At 42.3% G+C, this 13,619-nt stretch overlaps 2 protein-coding genes across 4 annotated transcripts in view; both read right to left on the reverse strand.

Moving 5' to 3' along the window:
* Positions 1–34: 34 nt before the first annotated feature.
* On the reverse strand, positions 35–8,573 carry LOC118391202 (tumor necrosis factor receptor superfamily member 19-like). Its single transcript, XM_035782342.2, has 7 exons — positions 8,256–8,573; positions 8,060–8,170; positions 7,431–7,609; positions 7,264–7,349; positions 1,100–1,261; positions 837–953; positions 35–673 (listed from the first exon to the last, which is right to left on the reverse strand). Exons 1-7 carry the CDS (start codon positions 8,316–8,318, stop codon positions 471–473), a joined length of 921 nt encoding a protein of 306 aa, XP_035638235.1. The 5' UTR covers positions 8,319–8,573; the 3' UTR covers positions 35–470.
* A 496-nt stretch (positions 8,574–9,069) lies between these two features.
* LOC118391201 (gamma-sarcoglycan-like) overlaps positions 9,070–13,619 on the reverse strand; it is a 29,718-nt gene continuing 25,168 nt past the window's right edge. For 2 of the 3 annotated variants that reach the window (XM_052457925.1, XM_052457924.1), the window contains exons 8-11: positions 11,054–11,173; positions 10,784–10,856; positions 9,636–9,759; positions 9,070–9,417 (exon numbers count right to left, since the gene is read on the reverse strand). In XM_052457925.1, coding sequence (XP_052313885.1) covers positions 9,244–9,417; positions 9,636–9,759; positions 10,784–10,856; positions 11,054–11,173 — 491 coding nt within the window. In that variant the 3' untranslated portion in view covers positions 9,070–9,243. The remainder of the gene's footprint in view (positions 9,418–9,635; positions 9,760–10,783; positions 10,857–11,053; positions 11,174–13,619) is intronic. The other variant, XM_052457926.1, reaches the window with a different exon arrangement.

Consider the following 13,619-nt stretch of genomic DNA (forward strand, 5'->3'; position numbering starts at 1 on the left):
CATAACAAAGTATTGAAAAACGGGTACCATCCAACATTTTGAGATGTTTTATTATTTGTTAAACCATTTTTTTCTAAGCAATTGAACTACTATAAAATACAATAGCTCAGAATTTTTTGCTCATCTTTATCAAGGGTGCCAATAATTTGATGAGACTGTAAATTACAAGCTTTTTATAATGTATACATTGTACATATTAACATTTTTTTAAATCCAAGAGAATTAGTTCAATTTAAACTTGCACTATATCAGACATTGGCCCACACATATTTGGTAATGGCAATAACAGAAGCAGAAAATACAAGTTTGAATGGCTTTGAAACCAGAAAGTCACATTTCTGTCAGCAGTTGCAATGTCTTTCACATAACCACAAGTCTGTTATGACAGTCAACATATCAAAGGTTATCCTCATGAAGAAATGGTCTCTGCTTTCAGGCCTACTCAGTACAGTTTAGTGAATCCCAGATCTTTAGTTTAATACAGCATGGGTCCACGTCTTCTCATCAGACACTTCCACATCAGTTTGGTAGAGGTCATGGTTCAGCTCACTGGGCAGTGTGTTCTCTAGTGGTCTTCTCTGTGAGTCCCAGGCAGGATATGTGGCCATACCATTGCTGTTCTCCATGCTGCAAGGTTCCTCAGAGAACTGATAAGGGAAAAGCTTCACTTGACCTTAGGACAGGAAAATGCAGTTTTAGAGATGTTGATGGGACATGTCAAGTGCAGCAATTCAAGTTATGCACTCTTCTCAAATGTGGATTTGGCGCCATGTGCATATTGGTAAAGAATGACATGAAAAGGTTATTTGCAAGCCCAGGCTAACAGAACAACATACCACAAGTTATGCCTGTGCCATTGTAGCAATTTGAGGAGATTTGATGTAGCTGATGGACCTGAATATTCTCAAAGCTGGGGAACTTTGCATCATGGCAGCTACCACCTTGGCATGGCTCTGATTAGTGCAAAAACAAGTGTTTATATCAATACATATTTGGCATGGTATAAATACAGCATATCTGCATTAAACATTGTTTGACATGATTACAATCTTAGTCGACACGAGGGATGAGTGAGAATCTGTGATTCAGGCAGGGTTACCATGAGGTTTCTTCTCCAGCTGTCTTTTGCAGTAGATGGCACAGAAAAGCATTAGGGCCAGTAGGACAGAAGTCAGAGCGATGCAGATGACTACAGCCAGGACAGTGTCCCTGGAGCTTGCCACAACAGACGAAAGGGGCACCAGGTTCACCCTGCTACTGCCTACACAGTAAACATGCATAAACACACACGCATGTGCACAAATATCACTACAGCTGTTTATCCTTGGGTGCAATACAGCACACCCACAAACATGCATTTAATTATAGAACAGTTCTTACCTGGGAATATTGAAGTCATGTTAAAAGGAACCACCAACTTTCATATGTTCTCATGTTCTGAGCAAGGAACTCAAACGTTAGCTTTTTTACATGGCACATATTTCACTTTTACTTCTCCAACACTGTTTTTGCATTATTTAAACCAAATTGAAGATGATTTATTTGAGTCTAAATAGTTTTTTATTGATGTATTATATTATGTTAAACTAAGTGTTCATTCAGTATTGTTGTAATTGTCATTATTACAAAGAAAAAATACATTTTTTTAAAGATCGGCATCGGCATTTTTTGGCCCTCCAATAAGCGGTATCGGCGTTGAAAAATCATAATCGGTCGACCTCTAGTTGTTATGACACCCACTTTCTCAAAGTATTTTTAAGTGTGGGATAATTCAGATTTGTAATTGAGTGTGGGTGCAGTGTGTGTTGGCATGTGTATATTAGGTTTTCAGTAAGGCAGTGAATGCTATCTCATATGTCCTCTTTGGTAGTGGCTTCTCAAATCCAAAGACAGCACATTGAGTCTGGTTGTCTTTGTGTCTCCCCAAATCTTTCCTGCTTTTCAGTTCAGATAAGAGGACAATCCACTGAAACAAATTTACATGCTGATCTTATCATAACACTGTTCTGTGCCAAAACCCTTTGGTTTGATAACCGAACATACCCCTGGGGCATCACCAAACTGAACCACCAGAACAGAGATGTCTAAAAGGTGTCAGGAAATCAAAAACAAGCACCTATTAATTTTTTTCAAGCCTATTTTCTCAAAAAAGTGATTGGAAGTACAAACTACGGTAAGATCCTTCAGTTGGAAGGATATGCAATAACTTACTTGTGCTGGTCTACACTTTGTTTTAGTTTTATAAAAGTCACTATGAATGAAATGCTGCTCCATCACAACTGGAGGCATGTAGTGAGAGGTGGGGAGAAGACACTTGGAGAGCACTGTCACTCTGGGACACATGAACCTATTTGTCTCATAAGAATTTCACATTTCAACTACAATGGACTTCAGATGGACTTCAAATAAGTTTTTGTAATTTCAAAATCATCTAAATATGCCTTTTATGGTATCAAAGTGTGCTTCAATACCAAGAGTATTTTTCCATACCTAACATCTTACAGTAGGTTGTAACATCTGGGAAATGTGTTCTTATTTCAACCCCATTTGACTGCCAAGTTAAACACAAGAGAGAGACGGAAGTTCTACAGCCAGCTAGCTCACACTCCACTACAAAATAGTGGTGGGCATGATTTGATCTTCCAAGAATTTCATTTGAGGCTGGTACATAGTGGATATGTGTGTGCAAACAATCCCAGAAAGATGGTTCAACAGAGACATCAGTAAAGCACATTTCACATGTTCCCTGGAAATATTTTCTTAAATTATTCTAAAAGTGGTACAGTAACATTAAGCGTGCTTATAGTACATGGACTGAAGCCCAATCTTGCCTATGGGGAAAATAAAATGTTATTTGTCACATGCACTGAATATAACAGCCGTAGACTTTTCCCGTGAAATGCTTACTTATGAGCCCTTTCCCAACAGTGCAGTTAAAAAGTAAGAAAAAAATAATTAGTAAATAATAAGAAATAAAAGGAAATAGTAACATAAAATAATAACGAGGCTATATACAAGGAATACCGCTACCGAGTCAATGTGCAGGACTGCGATTACTCACCATGGACTGGCAGAATCCTTTTTTTCCCTTTAACTAGTCTGACGAGGCCGACGCAAACTATACACTGTTTTCTCTGGTACAGGCCCAGATCCCTGTGATTTGCATGGAGAGGAGGCAGAGAAAAAGGGGCCGGAGGGCAGGCTGCCTTCTGAGAATTCATGGGCGATCGAATAAACCCCCACTTCCTTCCATTCTGCAAGCAAACGTGCAATCTTTGGACAATAAAATAGATGACCTACACGGAAGATTAAACTACCAACAGGACATTAAAAATTGTAATATCTTATGCTTCACGGAAACGTGGCTGAACAACCACACTATCAACATGCAGCTGGCTGGTTATATGCTGCACCGGCTGGATAGAACAGCGGCGTCTGGTATTTTTGTAAATAACAGCTGGTGCACGATATCTAAGGAAGTCTCGAGCTATTGTGAGATAGTGTATCATGATAAACTGTAGACCACACAACCTACCAAGAGAGTTTTCATCTGTGTGTTTCGTAGTTGTTTACATACCACCACAGTCAGAGGTTGGCACTAAGACAGCATTGAATGAGCTGTATTCCGCCATAAGCAAACAAGAAAACGCTCACCCAGAGCTCGCCCTTGATGGGGGCTGCCCCAAATGTTTGATGTATTATAATAAAATAATTTATATTTTTATGTTGTATTAATAGAAGGAGAGGGGCTATGGGACCCCTCCTCCTCTACATTTAAAGGCCATAGACTACAGACTAACAATATATATATTCATTGTAAGGTTTTAGAATTGTTCCAATCTTTTCTAAGTCTCTGCCTCTTATAAAGAAACGGGGTCTGTGAAAAAGCATTTCAAAGATAAACAAAGAGCCATGCAGGGGACTAGAAGAGATAAGAGGCTAATCAGACATACCTCTATAAATCAACTTGGGGGAGTGGACATTTACTGCTGAGGCCTTAGAAAACACTGGAACTATTGTATGCATGGGCTTGGTCTGAGGAGTAGCAGGTAATGACGTATGCAGTGACATCACAGGGGGTTGACTACAAGCATGATAAAAGTAACTTGGACTTTTCCTATGGGGCAGAACTCATGAGAGACATTAGTTGTATGTGTGATGTTTGATCTTTGACTTCTGTCTACAGCTGTATTTTGATTCAAATTGTTATGATTTATAAGTGCACATTTTGAGTGTTCCTTATATGTTAAGTAAATAAAATGGAGCACAGAAAAACAGAACCAACACCCTCCATTTGACAGATCTGACCATAATTCTATCTTCCTGCTTACAAGCAAAAATTAAAGCAGGAAGCACCAGTGACTAGATCAATAAAAAAGTTGAAGTCAGATGAAGCAGATGCTAAGCAACAGGACTGTTTTGCTAGCACAGACTGGAATATGTTCCGGGATTCCTCCGGTGGCATTGAGGAGTACACCACATCAGTCATTGGCTTCATCAGTAAGTGCATTGATGACGTCAGTCGTAGCAGAATCAGAATTAGTTAGGTAACATTGATAAATAAGATGTTTTATCTACTTTCATAAATATGCTTATGTGGGTAAAGTCACTTTGGTCCCAGAGAGGGGAGAGGTCAGACTTGTCTTTATATGTGAACGTTTCTTTTAAACCATGTGAAGGGATGATTGAGGGGGAACCAATTATCTCTTGGCTCCACAATGTCTGTGCTAGTCACTCCCTACTTTTCCCATTTGGGGGAAGAGTATGGCAGTGTCTGGAACCATTGTGTGTCCCCTCTGATGTTGCCCGTATCTTGACCTAGAGGCTCACTCTCCTCTGTGAGCTTGTCCAGGAGGGATTGTATTTGAGATGGGAGTATCTGGAATTGACAATTGATATATGCCATTGGATGAGGTAATGTTTTGGCACTATGTTGTACCAAGAACAAGATAAGAACTTTGTTTAGGAGACCAAACTGAACGATAATTTATAGCTAATGCTGTCTGGATATGGGATACTCCTCTCAAGTAAAAGTCTTCCTTTATGCAGTTTTCCTAAGACCTGTGGTTCGTCATTGTGAGTTGGGAGGGGTGGATCTTTGCTATAAAAGATCTCAGTTGCCATTTTGTAAGCACTCTCAGAATTCATTTATAGACACTGAATTGATCTGAGAGTCAAAGGGCTATGGGGAAGCTCATATTATTAAAATATTAAGTTTAAAGTATAACTCTGACTTGTGTGTGGTTTGTAAACTCTCCTTTCACTTAGTAATACAGGAAATTACCATGACATGTCGTACCTACAGTGACCGTGATGTCAAGCAAAGAGGCACTGAGTTTGAAGGTAGGTCGTGAAATACATCCACAGGTACACCTCCAATTGACTCAAATTATGTCAATTAGCCCATCAGAAGACTCAGTTTCACCAGCTCTGTCAGGAGGAATGGGCCAAAATTCACCCAACTTATTGTGGGAAGCTTGTGGAAGGCTACCCGAAACGTTTGACCCAAGTGAAACAATTTAAAGGCAATGCTACCAAATATGAGTGTATGTAAACTTCTGACCCACTGGGAATGTGATGGAAGAAATAAAAGTTTAAATAAATCACTCTACTATTATTCTGACATTTCACATTCTTAAAATAAAGTGGTGATCCTAACTGACCTAAGACAGGGACTTTTTACTGGTATTAAATGTCAGGAATTGTGAAAAACTGAGTTTAAATGTATTTGGCTAATGTGTATGTAAACGTCCGACTTCAACTGTATGTAAAAATGCTGTTCATTGGCTACAGCTCAGCATTCAACACCATGGTACCCTCCAAACTCATCATTAAGCTTGAGACCCAGGGTCTCGACCCCGCCATGTGCAACTGGGTCCTGGACTTCCTGAAGGGCCCAGGTGTTGAAGGTAGGAAACAACATCTCCACTCCGCTGATCCTCAACACTGGGGCCCCACAAGGGTGTGTTCTCAGCACCCTCCTGTACTCCCTGTTCACCCACAACTACGTGGCCATGCACACCTCCATCCATGCACGCCTCCAACTAAATAAAGTTTGCAGATGACACAACAGTGGTAGGCTTATTTACCAACAATGACGAGACAGCCTACAGGGAGGAGGTGAGGGCCCACGGAGTATGGTGTCAGGAAAATAACCTCTCACTCAATGTCAGAAAAACAAAAGAGATGATTGTGGACTTCAGGAAACAGCAAAGGGAGCACCCCCCCTATCCACATTGACGGGACAGCAGTGGAAAAGGTGTAAAGTTTTAAGTTCCTTGGTGTACATATCACCGACAAACTGAAATGGTCCACGCACACAGACAGTGTGGTGAAGAAGGCGCAACATCACCTCTTCAACCTCAGGAGGCTGAAGAAATTTGGCTTGTCACCAAAAACACGCACTAACTTTTACAGGTGCACAATTGAGAGCATCCTGTCGGGCTGTATCACCGCCTGGAATGGCAACTGCACCGCCCACAACCGCAAGGCTCTCCAGAGGGTAGTGCAGTCTGCACAACGCATCACAGGGGGCAAACTACCTGCCCTCCAGGAAACCTACAACATCCGATGTCATTGGAAGGCAAAACATATCATCAAGGACAATAACCACCCGAGCCACTGCCTGTTCACCCCGCTTCCATCCAGAAGGCGAGGTCAGTACAGGTGCATCAAAGCTGGGACAGAGAGATTGAAACTACAGCTTCTATCTCAAGGCCATCAGATTGTTAAACAGCCACCACAAGCACAGAGAGGCGGCTGCCTACCTACAGACTTGATATCATTGGCCACTTTACGAAATGGAACACTAGCCACTTTAATAATGCCACTTCAAGAATGTTTACATATCTCGCATTACTCATTTCATATGTATATAAAGAATACTGTGTCCTTCACTATCCATTCTTTACTATCTATTGCATCTCAGCCACTCTGTCACTGCTCATCCATATATTTTATACTGATATTTTCTCATCCCATTCCTTTACTAGATTGTGTGTATTAGGTTTTGTTGTGGAATTTTTTCAGATATTAGGTTTTGTAGTGAAATTGTTAGATATTACCTGTAAGATACTGCTGCACTGTTGGAACCAGAAGCATAAGCATTTCGCTACACTTGCAATAACATCTGCTAACCATGTGTATGTGACTAATACAATTTGTGTCTGTGTGAGTGTGGCATCAATATGCATGTATGTGAGAGTCTGTAGTGTGTGTGTGAGTGTGCATAGATCATTTGTATTGATGAAAAGGCCTACTCACAGAGAGGCTCATAGGCATGAGGAGGGTCTCCACAGGGTACACAGTCCATGTCCTGAAACCCACTCAGCTTGGTTTTCCTATAGAACCTGTAATACAACAACAGCATGTGATGGAAAATGGAGACACTTCGGAGATAATGGGGAGGATGAGACAGCAGCTGTCCTCACCCGGGCAGACAGTCTCCACACACAGCGTTTCCTGTGGTGGTGCAGTTGGCTCTATGGAGGCGGCTGGTGTGGGCACATGATAGACATGGCTTGCATTTCTGCCCTCCTGCTTCCTCTTTGTAGCGCCCCGGTCTGCAGGGTGCACAGCGAGCACCCACCCCATAGCCAAAACCACATTCCTGAGGGGTTTAACACACACACAGGAGACCCAGTTGATGGTGAGGAGGTGCGGTGGGGGTTGGGAGAAGGAACAGCAAGCAGAGGTCGCTGACAGTGGTTGAGAGAGAAACAGACAACTTGCATAGTAACATTGGTGTAACATGTTTCAAATGTCAACAAAGTATGTAACAGGAAATACATAACATTTTAGTCATTTAGCAGATGCTCTTATCCAGAGCAATTGGGGTTAAGTGCCTTGCTCAGGTTCAGATTGACACATTTTTCACCTAGTCGGCTCAGGGTTTCGAACCAGCGACTTGTATTATTTTATAGGGGAACCTTTCTTACTGGCCCAAAGCTCTTAACCGCTAGTCTACTTGCGGCGCGCAGATTAATTATATTCTTACAACGGCATGACTGGTTGTATCAATAATTTTGACAGGAGGGAATACGTTTGATAGACTACTCACCGTGGATAACTCCTGCCCAGATCCACACTGTCTGCAGGCGACACAGTCCCCGGCTTCATCCCTGTACTCCTGCTCCCTGCATTCTCTATTCTCCACTACAGTTCCATGAACCTGACCAAGAGCATCACTCACAGACTTCAGATACACTACAACAAATGAAAAACTACATCCGTAAATGAAAAACTTTATGCCTTACCATATAGCACAAAATAACCACCTCCAGTAAAAGCGACAGCATCTTCTTTAGCTTCCACTCCATGTTAACTATTTTGTCTTAAAATGTCTGCCAATACCTGGATGGGTAATCAATGAGCTAATATAATACTATTATACCACCCACGCTCATAATAATGCGATTAAACGGTCCATCTTCTGATACAGTACGTCCAATGTTAATTGACATAAGAAGCTAATAAGTACAGTAATATAAGTAGATATCTGGCGGACATGACATATGATGCTACCATAGGCAAGATAAGGCAACAGCGTTTATTCCATAACAGGTTCCTAGAAAATACCGCGCCCCACTCCTAAATACCCAGTCAGAAGTGTAGTTCGCAGACACGGCTATTGGGTAGGCTACTTTTTCAACAAATACTGTTGCCGCCTGCCAGATACTAGCGCATCAAGCTCCCCCTGAACATTATTAACAATCTTCAATCACATATGTACACTGCACGTTCAAAATATCAACCTGTCTTCAGAGCAATGGGTAGGATTTGGAAAATGCATTTGTTTCCCTCCGTTTAGTATGATATATTACCCTACAATAGGTTACGTTATGGATGGAATAGCGGTCGTACAATATCATATAGGACGTATAGTATCATACATGTTATCCGGTTGTACAGCATCATAACCAACATATGTTTACTGTGAAAGGGATGAAAATATCCACAAATATAATTAATGAAACTATTCCCAGACAAAACAGGTAACATAGTTGGTGCCACTAGAATAGAACACCTTGCATGTACATCTTTTAGATATGAAGCTGTGAAAAAAAACTATTAAAATATACAAATGTTGTTTTATTAAAAGTTCTGAACTTTCATATTTTTCTAATATGCACTTTGCATAATTTTCAGGCAAGACATGACTGACTGCACAATGATGATGATGTATGTATAAAGATGATCCCAGGTAAATACAAAATCTCAAGATAATAAATAGAGTGTGGTCTTTTAACAATTGTGACTGTTGTCATGGCAGGTGGAGGTGTGACCAGCTTTGGACAGGTACAGTCTTCCATCAGGACACACACACACTTCATACAACTGCTCCCCAGGACTCCCTTTCTCTCCTTCTCCACTCAGAGGTAACCTGGGCAGCTGCACCCTCTCAGCATCCAGAATCAACTGCAGAAAGAGAGGAAAGTAATATGATGCTATATTCATTATTTGTTTGAGCACATGAACCATAAGACATTCATTTAGTTTTTGCTAACAATAAGAAATATATTTGGAAACATGACAGTGTCCTTATTCCAATGCAAATGAATTAAGTATTGCAATCAGGACACTGAAGTAAAAAGTGTTGCCATGTGTGCTATCCTAGATTTAGTGGTGCCTCTTACCACTCCGTCCATAGAGAGTAGAGAGATGTCCATGCTGGACACGGCCTGGCCGCTGCCGGACACTGCTTTGATGTGGACTCCCTTTGGAGCATCCAGGTGGAGGGACCGGGTGGGGGCCTCTAGCCTGAACACACAGAAAGACAGAGTATACGGTAAAGAATATTAGATAAGAAAATGGACACAAATGGTGCATGCTTTACACTTAGAAGGCTGAATTGGACTTGAATTAAGCCTATAGGTGGCAGAAAATCCACACATTACCAGTTTAGCACATTTATTCAGTCTACATTCAAATGTATTTAGTCATGTTATCAATTCGAATACAGAACATATTTGAATTTCATTTGTTGGAAATCGGCAGAGACTGAAAGAACTGTGGACAAATTCACTGGCCGTTTTCACCGAGCAATATGAGCCAATGACATGAATATTTATGCACACCATCTCCAAGCTGTTGCTATGAGACCCCTTGATCCATCCAAATCAGAAATTAGCTTAATACCTCTTATCTTAATTAAACATGTAAATTGGATTTACATATTTCCACAAAAGCATCTTTACATCGACAGTAAAGCCCCTAAATACATAAGTCCCAATTTATAGGTCTGCCCACTCATGTACACAAAAGAGGAGGTCTCTACTCCCACCCACTGGCAGTACATGGAGTGTGTGGCATTAGGATTACGATTCGCTAAGGCAGGACACTTTGTATGCTGAGGGAGAGAGAGTGAGCAGAGCGCTGTGCATTCTGAGGGCCACACACTGGGGAAACCAAGATGGCGGGAGAGATAACAACGGCACAGGAAACACACGCTGCTCCTAACCCCAGAGCAGGGGACTGTTGTGCCTGTTACGTCTGTGCTGCAGCCTGCACTCCACCACTGCGGACACTGCTGTTGATGGGACATTTATATTGAAGAGAGAAGATGTCTGGGAAATGTTGCCCTGCTGTGTGATACATATGGTGACTGCAAGACAACAAATTATGTTTCATCGTTATGTTGTTTACCGAAGGTGGGATTATTTCTGTCACAGGAAATGGAGACAAAATTATCAAAACTCTAATTTAACAATAGAAGAAAAGCAAAGGCTTCTCTCCCCTATGATCAGATAAAAACTGCCATTAGGTGTCAACATTTTAAAGTTACCTCAAGTCCATGGAATGCTCTGCCCTGACCAGGGATGTCTCTATGGAATGTTCACACTGAGCACCATCAGACCCTGTAGAACACAAATGTAGGAGCACTGCCCTGTTTAGATTATATTCTTATAATAACATCATGTGAATCAGTATGCAGATATTGTATGTATTACCATATCCCTGACAGTTACAGTATATCAGACAAAACTAACAAAGGATGTTTCATGATTAAACAAAGTTGGACTGTCTCTCTGAATAGTGTGAAATGCCCACATACCTGTAATGGTTAGCTTATCCGCTCCAACAACTACCTGTTCTGTACCAGCAGAAAATAACAATTTCCCAGTGCTTGTCATCACCTCAAAATGTTGTCCTACGCTTTCCATGGATTGTGGACCTAAATACAAATAATAAATTATATTACCAAAGTGATTAAAACACAGTAGGCATTTAATTAACACTTAAGTAAATGGATGCACACAGTGGGTTGAGTTCAAATGTTACAAACACATCTACCCACACAGCAATAACTGTGTGTGGAGAGTGTTTTGATTCAGCAGAACAGCTATTTGCTATCTCCACGTACACATACAGTAGGAAGTGGGAGATGTGAGTTAACCCCAATATTTAAAAACACTTAGATTCTGAAATGAAAGGTGCTTCATAAATGGGATCCATTGAGTTGCCTAATGAGGGTCATTACCGAAACACATTTATATTTTACTCAAGTTTACATACACTTAGGTTGGAGTCATTAAAACTTGTTTTTCAACCACTCCAGAAATGACTTGTTAACAAACTATAGTTTTGGCAAGTCGGTTAGGACATCTACTTTGTGCATGACACAAGTCATTTTTCCAACAATTGTTTACAGACAGATTATTTCACTGTATCACAATTCCAGTGGGTGAGAAGTTTACATACACTAAGTTGACTGTGCCTTTAAACAGCTTGGAACATTCCAGAAAATGATGTCATGGCTTTAGAAGCTTCTGATAGGCGAATTGACATCATTTGAGTCAATTGGAGGTGTACCTGTGGATGTATTTCAAGGCCTACCTTCACACTCAGTGCCTCTTTGCTTGACATCATGGCAAAATCAAAAGAAAATCAGCCAAGAACTCAGAAAACAAATGCTCCCAATGCTGACTGTATGTGCTCCCAAATACTGACTGAGTGCATGTTAACTTCTGACCCACTGGGAATGTGATGAAAGAAATAAAAGTTTAAATAAATCGTTCTCTCTACTATTTTGACATTTCACATTGTTAAAATAAAGTGGTGATCCTAACTGACCTAAGAAATGGAATTTTGGCCTCCCGGGTGGCGCAGTGGTTAAGGGCGCTGTACTGCAGCGCCAGCTGTGCCATCAGAGTCCCTGGGTTCGCGCCCAGGCTCTGTCGTAACCGGCCGCGACCGGGACGTCTGTGGGACGACGCACAATTGGCCTAGCATCGTCCGGATTAGGGAGGGCTTAGTCGGTAGGGATGTCCTTGTCTCATCGCGCACCAGCGACTCCTGTGGCGGGCCGGGCGCAGTGCGCGCTAACCAAGGTTGCCAGGTGCGGCTGGCTTCCGGGTTGGATGCGCGCTGTGTTAAGAAGCAGTACGGCTGGTTGGGTTGTGTATCGGAGGACGCATGACTTTCAACCTTCGTCTCTCCCGAGCCCGTACGGGAGTTGTAGCGATGAGACAAGATAGTAGCTACTACAACAATTGGATACCACGAAAAAGGGGTAAAATTCAAAACAACAAAAAAGGGAATTTTTACTAGGATTAAATGTCAGGAATTGTGAAAAACTGAGTTTAAATGTATTTGGCTAAGGCGTTGTCACGAATATTACCGAAGGTGACTCCCCTTCTTGTTCGGGTGGCGCTCGGCGGTCGTCGTCGCCGGTCTACTAGCTATCACCGATCCGTTGTTCTGTGTTCCTTTGTTTTTGTCTGATTGGTAGCACCTGTTTCTTGTTTGGTTGTTAGGGTAGGGTTATATATAGTTTGTTCAGCCCGCTTCTGTTTTGTGCGGGCTTGTTCGTCTGTTCTTTGTTTGAGTGTATTTTGGGTTTTGGGTTTCACGCTGTCCGTTTATATTTCTGTTAATTTGTTTTCCTACTTTTGTTCATGTTATTTATCCGGGACATTAAAGCGTGTTTTTTCCCCACATCTTTTGCTCTCTGCGCCTGACTCCACACCTCCTCACTCATCTGCCATAACAGAAGCCCGCACCACGATATGGAGTCAGCAGGAGCAGCGACCACTCCTCTTCCCACTATGGAGGAGAGAGTCCTTCATCACACGTCCATCCTCCATCGCCTAGGATCAGCGATGGATCAAATGATGGAGAGGATGGATCATTGGGAGAGGAATGTTCTCCCTACTACCCCACCGACCCTCCCACCAGCAACTCTACCATCTCCCCCATCTGGATCCGGTTCCAGCGCTCTGCGCATTACGCCTCCGAGGGAGTACGATGGAGCAGCGACGGGGTGCCAGGGATTCCTGCTTCAACTAGACCTCTACCTGGCCACCGTTCGGCCGGCTCCCTCGGACGAGGATAGAGTGTGGGTCCTCATCACATGCCTTACGGGTAGAGCCCTGGAGTGGGCTAATGCGGTCTGGAACGGGCCCGACTCAGCGAAGGACAATTACCCGGAATGAGAGATTGTTCCATCTCAGACAGGGGACGAGGAGCGCGCAGGACTTCGCGCTGGAGTTCCGGACCTTGGCCGCTGGAGCAGGGTGGAACGACAGGGCCCTGATAGACCATTACAGATGTAGCCTGAGAGAGGACGTCCGCAGGGAGCTGGCCTGTCGGGACACTACACTTAGCCTGGATGGACTGAT

Source organism: Oncorhynchus keta, chromosome 12, assembly GCF_023373465.1.
Source record: "Oncorhynchus keta strain PuntledgeMale-10-30-2019 chromosome 12, Oket_V2, whole genome shotgun sequence".
Lineage (NCBI taxonomy): Eukaryota > Metazoa > Chordata > Actinopteri > Salmoniformes > Salmonidae > Oncorhynchus > Oncorhynchus keta.